A 13,848-nucleotide genomic window follows, 5' to 3' on the forward strand; every position below is an offset into this window, starting at 1 on the left:
ATTCACTGTTGGTGGGAGTGTAAAATGGTGCAACCCCTGTGGAAAGCAGTATGGCGCTTTCTCAAAAAGTTGCAAATAGAGATACCATTTGACCCAGCAATTCCACTACTGGGAATATACCCTGAAGAGACCATAGCTGACATCCAAGCAGATATATGCACACCCATGTTTATTGCAGCTTTGTTCACAATAGCAAGGAGTTGGAAACAACCTAAATGCCCATCAACAAACGAATGGCTAGAGAAGCTGTGGTATATTTGCACAATGGAATACTATGCTGCATTAAAAAACAAGGAACTCATGCAATATTATTCAAAATGGTTGACTCTGGAGAACATTATGCTGAGTGAAATATCCCAGTCACAAAAGGACAAATATTACATGATGCCACTGTTGGGGAGAGACTGAGTAAGATGGGTTCAATAATGTATACTGCACTGAAACAGAGGAGGGAGAAAACTGTTTAAAAGAGATATATAACTAGGTATTTCTGTCATCACAGGAGACTAGAGCGAGGGCTACATGGTGGAGGGGACCTGGGGGAGGGTTTGTAAAACAATGAAAGAATCTTTTCTTTTACTTTTCCATAATTTTTGGACTCATGTACTTATAACTTGTTAGTCAAATTTGTGCCTTCTAGGTTGCAACACCCCCATGATACATCTTCAAGGATATGAACATGTACGGCCAAGCACAATCAATAAGAGTGCATCTAAATCCCAAAATCAATCTCCATAATAGTCTATGTGTTTCCTACCGCCAAAGGGGCCCTTTAGAGTAGTGAGAGAAGATCTTCACCCTGAAACCCACAGCGTCCCTTTTCAGCAGGAAGTAGCTAAGAGAATACGCCATCCCCTTTTCCTTATGACTCAGGGTGAAGCCTCTCTCAGGGAGGAGTGATAGGGAATGGCAAAGGACACACTGACAAAGAAGATTAATCAGAACTGGCTTTGACAAGCACTGTGGCATTTGGACAAGAACAAACTGGGAGGAGAGTAGAGAGAATAGTGCAACAAGGAATGAATGGAAACCCAAAATCTCTGTAAATGTTTATGAAAATTAATAAAATATAGAAAAACAAAACAAACAAACAAAAAACAACACTACCACCAAAAAAAAAAAATACCCTAGAAACGTAAAAAAAAAAAAAAATGCTGCGGATCCAGCAGGTTCTGTGTTGAAGGGCCAACCATAGAAGTTGACATTTTACGACGGGGCCACTGTAGGCCACAGTTAATCACCGAGAAGCTCCTGGCCACATAAGGCAGATGACATCCTCAAAGATGAAAGACTCGGCGACACCATTAAAACGTGTTGAAATGATCTTTTTTCCCTTCATATTTGAACTTTAGAAAAAGCAAATGAAGTTGCCTTTTGAGACCACAGGGCCAAGAAGTCGCTCTCATCAGTTGATTTCTCCCCCCATCAGGAGGGCTCCAGGAGGGGTATACAGAGTACTGCCTGGCCCTGTTGGGGTCCTTAGTGTGCGCTTTCTGAAAACCCACTGTCCCGCCGTGTAATCAGCTGTGTTTGCCCAAACCTTTCAAGCCACAGTCGTGCCAAGACCACCAACAGTATGCCAGAGTTGAAGCAAAAGAAAGAAAGAAACTTTATTTGTATTTGACGTTTTCAGGGGGCACTTTTAGTTTCTTGACCCTCTCTAATCATTTGGAGAGAAAAAGATAGATAAAGCAGTCTTTATCTGCCTCAGGGTTTTATATGCCCCTGGCGGCATAGCCCATAGGGAGCTCTGATGCCAACCCAGTGCCCTTCCTCTCTGCTGGTTTCACTCTACCAGTGGCTTCCTGGGGGGGAGATGGGTAATGTCCTCCCATGCACGACTTCCAGCCTTGCAAACCCTGGAAGGCAGCTCAGCTGTGAGTAAGTTTCAAGTTGACTGGAACAAGAGAGAAAGAAAGGTCATATCAATACTCATCTCCAAGTCGTGAGACTTCCTGCTTCTTCCACGTGCTCCCATTTCTAGCATCTGTGAATCCTTTACGGTGAGCCAGAGTGAGCTTGCCAAACTCAGATCTGATTAGATCATGTCAATTCTTAAGATCTTCCTGAAACTCCCTGCGGCTTCTAAATGAAGTCCAAATTCTGTGGCTGGCTTCCAGAGCTGCCAGCGCTCTGCCCCTGTGCGTCTCCACAGCCTGACCCCGCCTTTGCTAAGGGCTCTGTGTGCAGTGCGAAGGAACCATTTGCAGGTCACACCTGTACTCAGCGTCTTAGCGGTGTCTGCAATTTTAAACCACTTCATCATAGATAGTTTGACTTTTTGTAAGTGCTGATTATTTAAATTTTAAATTCAAAGTCTCAAAGAAGAAAAAGGGTTGATTGCATCTAAGACCCACAACCTTATCTACTCTGAGACCAGAAGAACTTGAGGAAGCCTGGCTGCTGCTACCCACCATACTGATCAGGGCCACATGGATTGATCCTGATAGAATGAAAGCAGAACGAAGAACCCAACACTCTTTTAAGAAGTCCGATCTTTCTGGACCATCTGAGATTAGGGGTCGTCCCCGAGACTCGCTCCCTGAGATGTTCTTTAAACCTTGAACCACACTGTCCCCTGAGGCCCCATTCAGTGAATTAACTAGTTGACACTCAAGGGAATTGCCTGGAAGCACAGCACTCCGTGAAGGACCGTCTGTGAAGTATAGATGGCAGGGTATTAATAATAACTCACTGTTTGAATATGAATCAGATAAGGCCATAGAGGTGAGACTCGTTTGTGCACAGTGTAATTTGCTCATCGTGACACTAGGAACATTTGAACCTGGTTAAACTGGTTTAAGCTGGTTATCTTTCATATTGGTTGCTGGTGCTGAAGGTTAATTTCTTCATAATCTTGGGAGTATTCTGATACCTAGATCAGAATGGGTCCTTTTTCATCTTAGATTTCTCAATCAATTATACTTTGAAAATGAAGCCATCTATGAGATCAAAAGGTCAAAAGTCTCTGAAAAGCAAAAATGAGAAGAGAGCAGAGAAACTAGAGCCCTGGGGGCGAAACAGCCAGAAAGCAATGGCAGAGAACGTGCGAGATGTCACTAATCTCACTGAGCGTTGTGTGCGGAAGTGGTGGCACGTCAGCCTCACCTGCTCTGTAAATTTTTACTGAAATCACAACTGAAATTTTTTCATTTTTTTTCTTTTTCTACTACTTTATTTGTAAGATTCAAATACCAATTTGAACAAATTCTCTGCATTTCCGTCACCACCCCCATCAAATTTGACAACCCAGTAATTAATCCCCTCTTCCCCCTATACATCCACATCCCTCTGCTCCAAGCCTCTCCCACCCCTCCTGGATCCTTATTCTATAATAGCGGTGTTATACAATGTTTATATTTATGGAACTGAGTTAGTTCACTCAGCATAATGCTCTCAGGTCCTTCCCAAGTTAGGTAACAATTTACAAAGTTACTGCTCCTGAGTGCTGCATAGTATTCCGTTGTGTGATTGAACCATAATTTCTCAATCCATTCATTTGTGGTTGGACATTTGGGCTGTTTCCGTGTTCCTATGATGGTGAATAATGCTGCTGTGAACACTGGTGTACAAGCCTCAGTTTGTGCCTGTTTAGCTTCAGTAACAATCAGTTTTTGTACTCATGCCTCTCACTCCAGGGTTAGAGACCTTTCATTGTATGAGGAACCACATCCCAGAGAGGGCTGTCTGTCCCCTGCTTCTATCACTGGTATCCTAACCAAAACTGTTCACTGAGGTGGAGAATGTCAGAATGCATGTTTATTCACCAAATGAGCCATTAGTTAGCAACTGGGAGGATGGGCACCATCAGTGAAAAGAAATTTGATTGAAGATATTTAGATCTCCTTCCATAAACAAAGTATAAGAACATAGCAAATCATATACAAACTTTAGATCAAAACGGATGCTAGACCTTAATAACTGTAAAACTTCTACAGGAAACTGTGTGTGACTTTGCCTAGGAAGTTCTTTCTTAGAAAGAATTTCAAAAGCACCATTCATAATAGATAACTCAGATTTCATCATCAAAATTAAAAGCAATTCCAGAGACATTGTTAAGAACGCAGAAAAGTAAGGCACAAATTTGAAAAATACGTTTATAAGGCAGCTGTCTGTCAAAGGGCTTGTATCCAGAATGAATGGGAGTGCTGGTGGCGTAGTGATAAGAAATTATGCTGCAGATGCAAAGGTAGATGGTGCCTGGACCCACAGCTGCCCCTCGGGAGGAAATGGGCAGTCTCCTCCTGTGGGATTTATTGCCTCTGAAAACCACTGGAGAGTTCACTGTGGTCGGTTCCGACTCACCACTTCTTAACAGCAACAACTGAATGACAACAATGATTTCCAGAATGTAGGAAGAACTCTCAAAACTCATTAATAAGAATTCATCATTTACAGGGGGAGAAGGCAGAGAGGGATAGTAAAGGAGGGTAAATAGAAACCCCCAACAATGGAGAAAGTGGGAGGGGCGCTGGCACCATGTAGAGACTGTGATCAATATCTCGAAGCAAAATGTGTAGGAATTGTTGAATGGAAAACCGATTTTCTCTGCAAACTATAACTCAAACCACATACACACACAGAACACCTCATAATAATTTAAAAAGAAATAGCCCATTTGAAAAAAATTGAACAAAAATATGGGCAAATGTTGTATCCAAGTTTACATGGATGGTTGGGAGCTCTGATGGCCAAATGGCAAGAAGCTGCACTGTAATCCTGAAGGCACACGGTTCAAATCCACCATATGATCTGCTGGAGAAGGAGGAGCAATCTCCTTCTGTGCCAGTTGGATCCAGTTCTACGGTACACAACAAGAAAAACAAACAAACAAAGTGATAACAAAGATGGAAAATAGGTACATGAAAATACACATAATTAGGAACATTGTTGTTGTCATCACGTGCCATCAAGTCTGAACCGACCCATAGCTGACCCTCCGGCAGGTTTTCAGGGTCAGTTAAGCACGCAGGAGGAGGTTGCCCATCCTTCGCCCGCGAAGCATCTGGTGGCCATGAACCATGTGCCTTTGGGATTGCAGCGCAGTTTCTTGCCACTCAGCCACCACAGGGGGATACAACTATGTACATACTGGAATAAGTAGAACTTGGTAAAAATTAAACTTTCTTCAAAACCTGATAATACTAAGTCTTTTGGGGATGCCAAGCAGTTGGACCTTGCAGGCAGTGCTGATGAAAAGGCAAAACTTAACAGTCCATCTGAACCAGTTTACAAAGAACACTTCTCTTGGGACTTAGAGCCTCACATGAAAATTTTTCTTGTTGTAATCACTGTACTCATAGGGTTTTCGGAAGTGAATGCCACTCATGCTTCCAAGCTTGTTTTAATCAGGGAGCTTCTCAAAACACTGTCCACCATGGGTGACCATTATTGCATTTGACACATCAGTGTCACTTCAGCATCACAGCAACCATGAGTTACCTCTGTACAGCGAATAGACAGACCAGTGCTACACCACTTAGAAGAATGTTTGACAGAGAACAGTTAAAACCAGGCCTGAGGGACGCAGATTAAAATCACCCACCTTTGGCTTGGTAGCATCAGTTTCTGTCTCCTGGGCCTACTAAGCTCTCTCTATGTTGTCCTTGTTGTTAAGTGCCGTCGAGTCATAGACGACTCATAATGACCCTATGAATAAAAGACCTGAACGCTCGACGCAGGAGTGGCATCCACTTCTGAAATAGCTTGCCTCCAGAAATGCTCCGAACTTGTAGAAATTATGAAAGTTATATGTGTTCAGGTCTTTCATTCACAGGGACCCTGTGAGTCATCCACGACTCGACGGCACTTACCAAGTCACTGTATCGGTCCATCTCATTGTTGAGGGTCTTCCTCTCCTCCTCCGACCCTCCGCCTTTGGGTGGTGTTTCCTTCCTAGGACTAGCCCCTCCTGACAATATGCCCACAGTATGTGAGAGAGGGTCTCCCTGCCCTTGCCCCCCGGGAGCACCCTAACTGTATTTCTTCCGAGCCAGGTTTGTTTGTACTTTTGGCTGTACGTGATAGATTCAGTACTGATCCCAGCACAATTCAAAGACGTCAGTTCCTCGTCAGTATTCAAATAAGGTAAACACATTTTAGTACAAAAACTAATGAATAGTCTTAAGTAGAGTGACAGCGATGATATCGACTTCCTCAGTGCCGTGCACTCTGCTAACCTTTTCACGGGGCCTGTATTGCTGTCCAGCTGCAGTTCACAGATAAGAGTACTCCAAGGTGCTGAGAGAGAAAGTAACTTTCCTAACATCAAATGGCAAGTAAACATTAGAGGAGAATCAGAGTCAAGCAGTGTTATTCCAAAGCCAACAAGTATGAACTCTATGTCCATCACCCCTAACTTCACCCACAGTGACATCAACTGAAAGTTCTAATACTCAATCCACGATGCATTCAATCCTAGTAATGAAAGGACTTCCAGAAATTTTCTGTTCCTCACCCCATCTGAGGACCCCAGAAGCAGACCTCCTCAAGGTCGCACACTTGACCTCCAGGACATATCTAAGATGGATTTGAGGGGAATGAGGAGGAGTCCTTGAGAACTTCCAGGGACACTGTTGCTGTTGTTGCGTGCCATCAAGTCAGAACCGACCCATAGCTGACTCTCTGGCATGTTTTCAGAGGCAGTTAATAGCAGGGGAAGAGATTGCCCTTCCTTCTCCCACGGAGCAGCTGGTAGACTCGAACCGACTGCCTTCACGTTTGCAGCGCACTGCTTCAAATATTTGGATGTTTGTCTTAGTTACTAGTGGTATTGTCACAGAATGACCATAAGTGTGTGACTTGCGGGGGGGAGTCTTTTTTTCTTGCACTTTATGAGCCTAAACATTCCAATTCAGGGCTAAGGATGAGAGGAAAGCTGCCGCTTAGTGTCTCTGGGGCCAGATTTCCAGTCCTGTTTAGCTTATCCACCTTAGGTCCTTGGCTATCTCCACATGGCATGTGTCTTCCCCCTCTGTAGGTCCTTGCTTCTTCCTGTGTCTATTCTGTGCTTTGTGGATCCCAAAAGTCATACCCTCATTGTCATGGCTCAAGTAACAAAAGAAATAAAACCTAGTCCTCATGGCAATTAAATTCACAGGTACAGAAGTTGGGATTCTAGCCTACTTGGAGGGTTATAAGACTATCACAGTTTGGAGTTCAAACCTTGATAGTCTTATAAGATTGTCATTCTTAGCAATCAGACACATGAAGAAATGCTCCAAATCACTGGCAATAAGAGAGATGCAAATCAAAACCACAATGAGGTACCATCTCACTCCAGTAAGAGTGGCAGAGTTTAACAGGGCAGCAAGTAATAGATGCTGGAGAGGATGTGGTGAGAAAGGAACTCTTATACATTGTTGGTGGGATTGTAAAATGGTGCAGCCATTCTGGAAGGCAGTTTGGTGCTTTCTAAAAAAAGCGGAACATGGAAATTCCTATGACCCAGCTATTCCACTACTTGGAATATACCCCGAGTATATGAGAACTGAGGCACAAACAGAGATTTGTACACCAGTGTTCATAGAAGCATTATTCACCATCACAAGAACATGGAAACAGCCCAAATGTCCAGCCACAAACGAATGGATTGAGAAATTATGGTCCATTCATACAGTGAAATATGCAGCACACAGGAGCAATAACTTTGTTAATTATTACCTAACTTGGGAGGCACTAGGTAGCATTGTGCTGAATGATCTAACTTAGTCCCACAAGGATAAATATTGTATAAAACCGTTATTGTAGAATGAGTATAAGGATCCAGGAGGGGTGAGAGAGACTAGAAGCAGAGGGATGTGGATGTACAGGGGGAAGAGAGGATCATTGGGTTGTACAATTTGATGGGTGGGGGTTGAGGGAAATTGAAAGAATTTGTTCATATTTGTATTAGAATTTTGTAAATAAACTAGTGAAAAAAATTGTCATTCTCATGGGGACGATGAGATTAACTGCTCTCCCATCTCTCTCTCCTCAGAGTTCACTGTTTCCACTACCTCATCTCTCTGGCAAAGGAAGGAAACTATGCAATCGTTGCTAATGTGGAAAGTATGGACTATGACCCTCTGGTGGTGAAACTCAACAAAGACATCAGTGCCATCGAAGAGGCCATGAGCGCCAGCCTCCAGCAACACAAGTTCCAGTACATCTTTGAAGGTCAGACCCCACCTCGGTGCCCGGGAGGACCAGGGCGGGAATTCTCCTAACACTTGATAGTACTGATATTTTAGAACTTTTAGAGGAAAATTTTAAACTCCTTCTTTCTTTTTTAGTTAAAGCTCTAATACCTTGTTCCTCTGTGCAGGACGAGGTAGACAGCAGAATGGCTGCCGTCTGCTTCTGGTTGATAAGGAGATTTAATCCGAGATAAGGCAGATGGCAGCCCGACGGCCTCTCCGCCGTACCACTCCAGAGATTTGGGTGAATGTGAAGAGAGGGCCATGAATTCACTCACAGAGAGCTTACAAAGCCGAGCTGGAGGTGGGGAGGGAAACCTATGCAGAAACAACTCTGAAAGAGCTCTTACTGGTTAAAATTATCACTGGAAGGGGACATTTTCCTCTCACCGAATGCATTATTCTCGGAGGCAAATAGAAACCTCTGGTTTAGTGATTTTAGGAAGTCTTTCTCCACGAACTCCTTCAGGGGCTTGGCAGGCAAGAAGGCCCTGAGAGGCGCTACCATCTAAAAGCATCAGACTCAATATTTTGTAGAATGTGTTGCCAGCCAACTAATTTTTCATGCTGAATTTTGCCCACAGGACCCCTGCTAAGACTTCCAATTATACTTCCTTTTTTCTTGTTGGATGTCATGTCTGTTTAGACCTGTGGGCCAAACGGAATTGTGTTCTCTCTCAGCATTAGACTAATGGTAATTCAAGTCAATAAGAACCTAGATTAATTTTTAAAACTCAAATTTTTAAAAAACGACCAATGGCTAGAAAAGTACAACTGTGTTTGGCAAAGCAAAAAAACCAGCAAAAAGGAGGGAAACCCTTCATGAGATGAATTAACAGAAGAACCAAAACAGTAGGCTCAGCATTACCATTGACCCTGAAGAAGTCTCAGGAGAAGACAAGATGTGGTTCCTCGATGCATAAGGTCACCTAGAATCGGAGCCAACTCTGCAGCTGCTAGAAATACTTCATTTTCATAAATTACCAAAGAGCATTATGGGATAGGCGTGTCAGAGACAGTGAGACTGGCTCCAGATAGGGCGGAGTTCACAGCTGTTGTGCATGGACTCGCTGTGAGTGGCAAGCAACTCAATGTACACATACCAACAACATGGTCCAAAACAAGACAGCAGCCTGAAGATGGAGATGGTAGAGTCCGTGCTTTCTTTATGACAATTATGTTAGAGCAAGAAGGTGCATTAAGGAAAATAAAAATGTCTATATCCCATTAAAATGTCATAAAAAATGGAAATACATTCCCAAGATAATACCCTGGATGTCTTTAGGTTGCAGTTAATTACAGGTCATTAAAGCGTTCATTGCCAGCTAACTCCTTGAACACAAAGGTCCATGATCTCCTGGGAGTTCATTTTCCACTGAACAGTGACCCTTGCTCTTGACCTTGATTCATGCAGGCCTTGTTCACCAACATGCAGAGTCCCCAGAGCTTTATGGCCCATTCTCCCACTACCCTAACGTATTTCTAAATATCTTGTCCTTTCAAGTGGCAGTGTTACCAGAGGAAGGTGATTCTGCTCCCGGTTGGCAGAGTATCAGTCTTCGAGACAAGGATTGGACTGGAAACGGCAGCATTTTTATGATATGTGATAAATACGTATAACATACGTAAACTACCTTGTTAGGAGATGGAGGAGTAAGAGCTTCCCATGTCGTTCTCATTAAGGAAGTGCTTTGAGGAGACATTAATTGGCCAGGTTAAGGGTGTGGGGAAGAGTTCATGCTTACCGAACACCTTTAGGAAGGCAGGCATTTTTATCGTCAGAAAAGTAGAGATTAGACAAATCGGTAGGTGCACACAGCTGGCCGCTAAGATGGAATCTTTTGGGTCTGTCTGGTTGGATGCTTGGTCACCCCAAAACATGCCCTTTCAAGATGGCTGTCCTCTAGAAGGGCACACAGTCACATGGTACCTGAAATCTCGTCGCAGAGTTGAAGGGTGTTAAGAGGGAGAACTCGGAGGTGCCGAGGCTCCTCATTGAGGAGGTGTTCCCAGACCTTGTGACACCTGCATCTGCTGGCCGCTGATTTCCTTGGTCTGAACCATCTCTCAGAGGGTAAGGTTCAGCACATACATAAAGACGAAAAGAAAACAGGAAAATAAGGAAGTCTGTGACTCAGAGCAAGCCTAGCAGTAACTCAGTTAAGGTTTGAAACAGTTCAGAGTTTTCCTTCTTGCTCATTAAAAAGGTCATCTTTGTAAAACAATGAAAGAACTTTTACTTTTCAAAGAGAAGAGTATACTGGGAGGGAGGGATGGGCAGGGAGAAAAGTGTAACAATGAATGAATGGAAACCCAAAGTCTCTGTAAATTTTCATTAACATTAATAATAATAAAATTATTTATTCTAAAAAAAAGGTCATCATCTTTTTTTTTAGCAGCAATTTTATTTTTTTTTAAAGGTTAACAATTAGAACAGGATGGTTTAGCTATATTCTCTACTTTTGTACTCACTAGTTAGAATATTTACAGAAAGTTTAAGTCTACATAGAGAACGATCCTTTTTTCTCCTCCACCCATATCTCAATCCTAAGATTTCTTTCACCTTATTCCTGACCTTGTTGGTTGGGAAAGGACATCATCTTTGATACACAATCACAAGGCCCCATTTTTATGTTAATGGGTGGTTTAAAATAAAAAAATATGTGCCTCAAGGCTATATGCTTTCTCCATCCCTGTTCAGCCTGTATGCTGAGCAAATCATTTGAGAAGCTGGACTTTATGAAAAGGAATGAGGCTTCAGGATCAGAGGAAAGATTCATCAATAGCCGACATTATTCAGAGGCCACAACCTTGCTTGCTGAAAGTGAAGTGGACTTGAAACACTCGCTTTTAGAAGATCAAAGGAGACAGTCTTCAATATGGATTACATCTCAACATCAAGAAAACAAAAATCTTCACCACTAGGCCAATTGGGAACATCATAATAGATGGAAATTGCCCGTGATTTAATCTTACTTGGATCCACAATAAACACCCTTGGCACCAGCAATCAAGAAATCCGAAGATGTGTTGCGTTGGGAATATCTACTGTCAGGGATCTCTCCAAAGTGCTAAGGATCAGTGAAGTCATTTTAAAGAGTAAGGTGCACCTGATTCAAGCCATGGTCTTTTCAGTTCTTTGCTGTACACCTGAAAGGTGGACAGTAACTAAAGATGACAGAATTAAGGCCTTTATGTTGTGGTGTTGCAGAAGCGTACTGAATATCCCCCGGACTTCCAAAAGAACAAACAAGTAAGTCTTGGAGAACGTGTAGCCGTAGTGCTCCTTAGAGGTGAGAATGATGAGGCTTCATCTCACATGCATTGTCCATGTTGTTCAGAGGGGCCAATATTGGAAAAAGACATCATGCTTGGAAAGGTGGAGGGTCAGTGAAAGAGAGGAAGACCCTCAACAAGATTAATTGACACTGTGACTGTACAAATGGGCTCAGGTTCATCAGAGATTATGAGGACGGCACAGGATAGAGCAAGGATCAGATCTGTTGTTCATTGGGTTTCTATGAGTCGTACTAAACTAACCGCATGTAACAACAACAGAGAATGCAGAGTGAAAGCCAACCACAGCAGTTAGAGTATCTAGACTTAATACGGCGGTCTTCGTGAGAATTGTCATGCTACTCTAAGAATGTAGGAGTAGGCTCTGCCCATGTGATTTTACTGTCTCTGAAAACCTGCTGGAGGGTCACTTATGAGTTGATTCCAATTCGACCATACATATAACAACAGCAGCATGCTAAGACCTTCCAGCCTGATAAGGAGGTCTCCCTCCACTGTCCTATTCTCCAAGGACATGTTTCCCTTTTAATTTGTTATTAGAGAAATTTTCTATTTCTTGCCTATTGCAGTAACACCTTGTTGAAATACAAGGGCAGCCCTCTGCTATAGATGGGATTTTAGCCAAAGAATCATAACTTAGGGACTTCGTCTTTGAAAAGCTAACTCTTCCAGCCTTGTAGCTCAATTCTGGGAGAGAGAGAGAGAGAGAGATGCCGCAGTCCTCTCTACTGGCAGAGAGAGTATTTCATCACTGATATTGTTTAGGATTGCTGGTGCATGGCGATAGTAAAAATGTAGACGGGCTTTGAATTGGTTTCGTTATTGTCTTTTAATTCTCCACAAACAATGCCCGCTTACTGTTGCCTCCTCTCTCCCCGTGCTATACCACTGCTTCCTGGGAGAAGAGATTCACATACATGAATATTTTTGCATCCTAATCTATAGGATTCCCACCCATCTTATGTTACTTGTAATAAGTTTAATTGTTTAATTTTCATTTTATTATAATCCATCCATTATCTCCTTTTATGCTCTCATTGCTCAGAAAACTGCCTGACTCTGTTACCATTTGTTGGGTGCTTGTATGTGAGAATATAATTTCACTAATGATTTGGAACTTGATGGGCTTATAGGCAAAAATAAAAATATAACCAAAATTTTAGCTGAAGTTAGGAAATCAGAGTTGTGCCCAGACTTGACTTCGGAGATTATTCCTGGAAGTGAAGTATCTGGCCTGAAGTGCAGAATCCACATGTATGCTTCTCTTCCTTTCTGTAACATGTATTTTTTCACTTGCAAAGACGTGTGCAAACAAATGAGTTTGCGGGTTGAAGGACCTGTTGGCTAGGGGCGTGTGCAGCAAGGCACAATCCTCCCTGTCTTTACCACCTTCACTTTCATCAAAGGAAGCATCATGAGCGCAGAGGCGGCCATTGGACCTGGGCCCTGGTATGAACCTTGAAGACTCTCCAGAGCGGGCTGGGACTTTAGAAGAGGAAGGTGCAATGATAGCAGTCCACCGAGACTGGGAGGCAGCTGTGGATACCAGTTAACAAGTCCTGCTAGAACCAACTTTGTGAGAATAAAGGCGAAAGCAGGAGGCAGCTTCCACTCAGTTCCACGTGTTTAGAATAAACGTCTAGAAATGGTCCGTCCCCCACCCCCCACAGTGGACTTCTCATCGTTCTGAACTTGGACTCCCTCACATTTACATGACAGCGCACACCTGGAATGGGCCCTGGGAGTTTGTTTGTGTGCAGGTCGACCCTGAAGATGTGGTAGATTCGGTTTCAGACCACCACAATGAAGCTCATATCACAATAACACACTCACACTTTGGCATGTTCCCCACCACACAGTAGAGCTGTGTTGACACTGTGGTCTGTGTATGTGCAGTATCTTGATGATAAAGCTTGAAATATCATGAAAATGACCAAAACCTGCCCTGGAAGAGGGAAGTGAGCACGTGCTGTTGGGTAAGGTAGCGCTGATGGGCTGGCTCAGCCACAGCTTTCCACTTGTTAAGATTAAAAATCTCAGAACAATAAAAAAAAAAAAAACCAAAAAACATGTCCATGAGGGCCAAAAACTGGAGCTATGCCTGTTGTAAGGGCCCTTGGATTACCTTCACAGGTGACAGTCCTCTAGAGAACTAAGAGCCATCCATTGCTGCCTCGGGCCCTCGGCAACCAATGCAACACCCGTCCTGTCACCTTTTGTTTCTGACTATCTTCTCTCTCTTTACTACTTTACAAATATGCCCCACTGGCCCTCTTAAGGAGAACTAGCATTATTGCCCACAGCCCAATATCAGATTGATTTGTTTTACTTAGATTTCCAGTCAGCTTTTAAGTCAACAATGTCTCCATGTCTT

At 43.1% G+C, this 13,848-nt stretch overlaps 1 protein-coding gene across 1 annotated transcript in view; it reads left to right on the forward strand.

Moving 5' to 3' along the window:
* Window positions 1-13,848, forward strand: part of EXOC4 (exocyst complex component 4) — an 877,780-nt gene that overhangs the window by 796,523 nt on the left and 67,409 nt on the right. Inside the window, exon 16 of the mRNA XM_006887139.1 lies at window positions 7,979-8,157. Within this exon, the coding sequence (XP_006887201.1) occupies window positions 7,979-8,157 (179 nt within the window). The remainder of the gene's footprint in view (window positions 1-7,978; window positions 8,158-13,848) is intronic.

Source organism: Elephantulus edwardii, unplaced genomic scaffold (genome assembly GCF_000299155.1).
Source record: "Elephantulus edwardii isolate Elephantulus edwardi_28Jun2011 unplaced genomic scaffold, EleEdw1.0 scaffold00055, whole genome shotgun sequence".
Taxonomy (NCBI): Eukaryota; Metazoa; Chordata; class Mammalia; order Macroscelidea; family Macroscelididae; genus Elephantulus; species Elephantulus edwardii.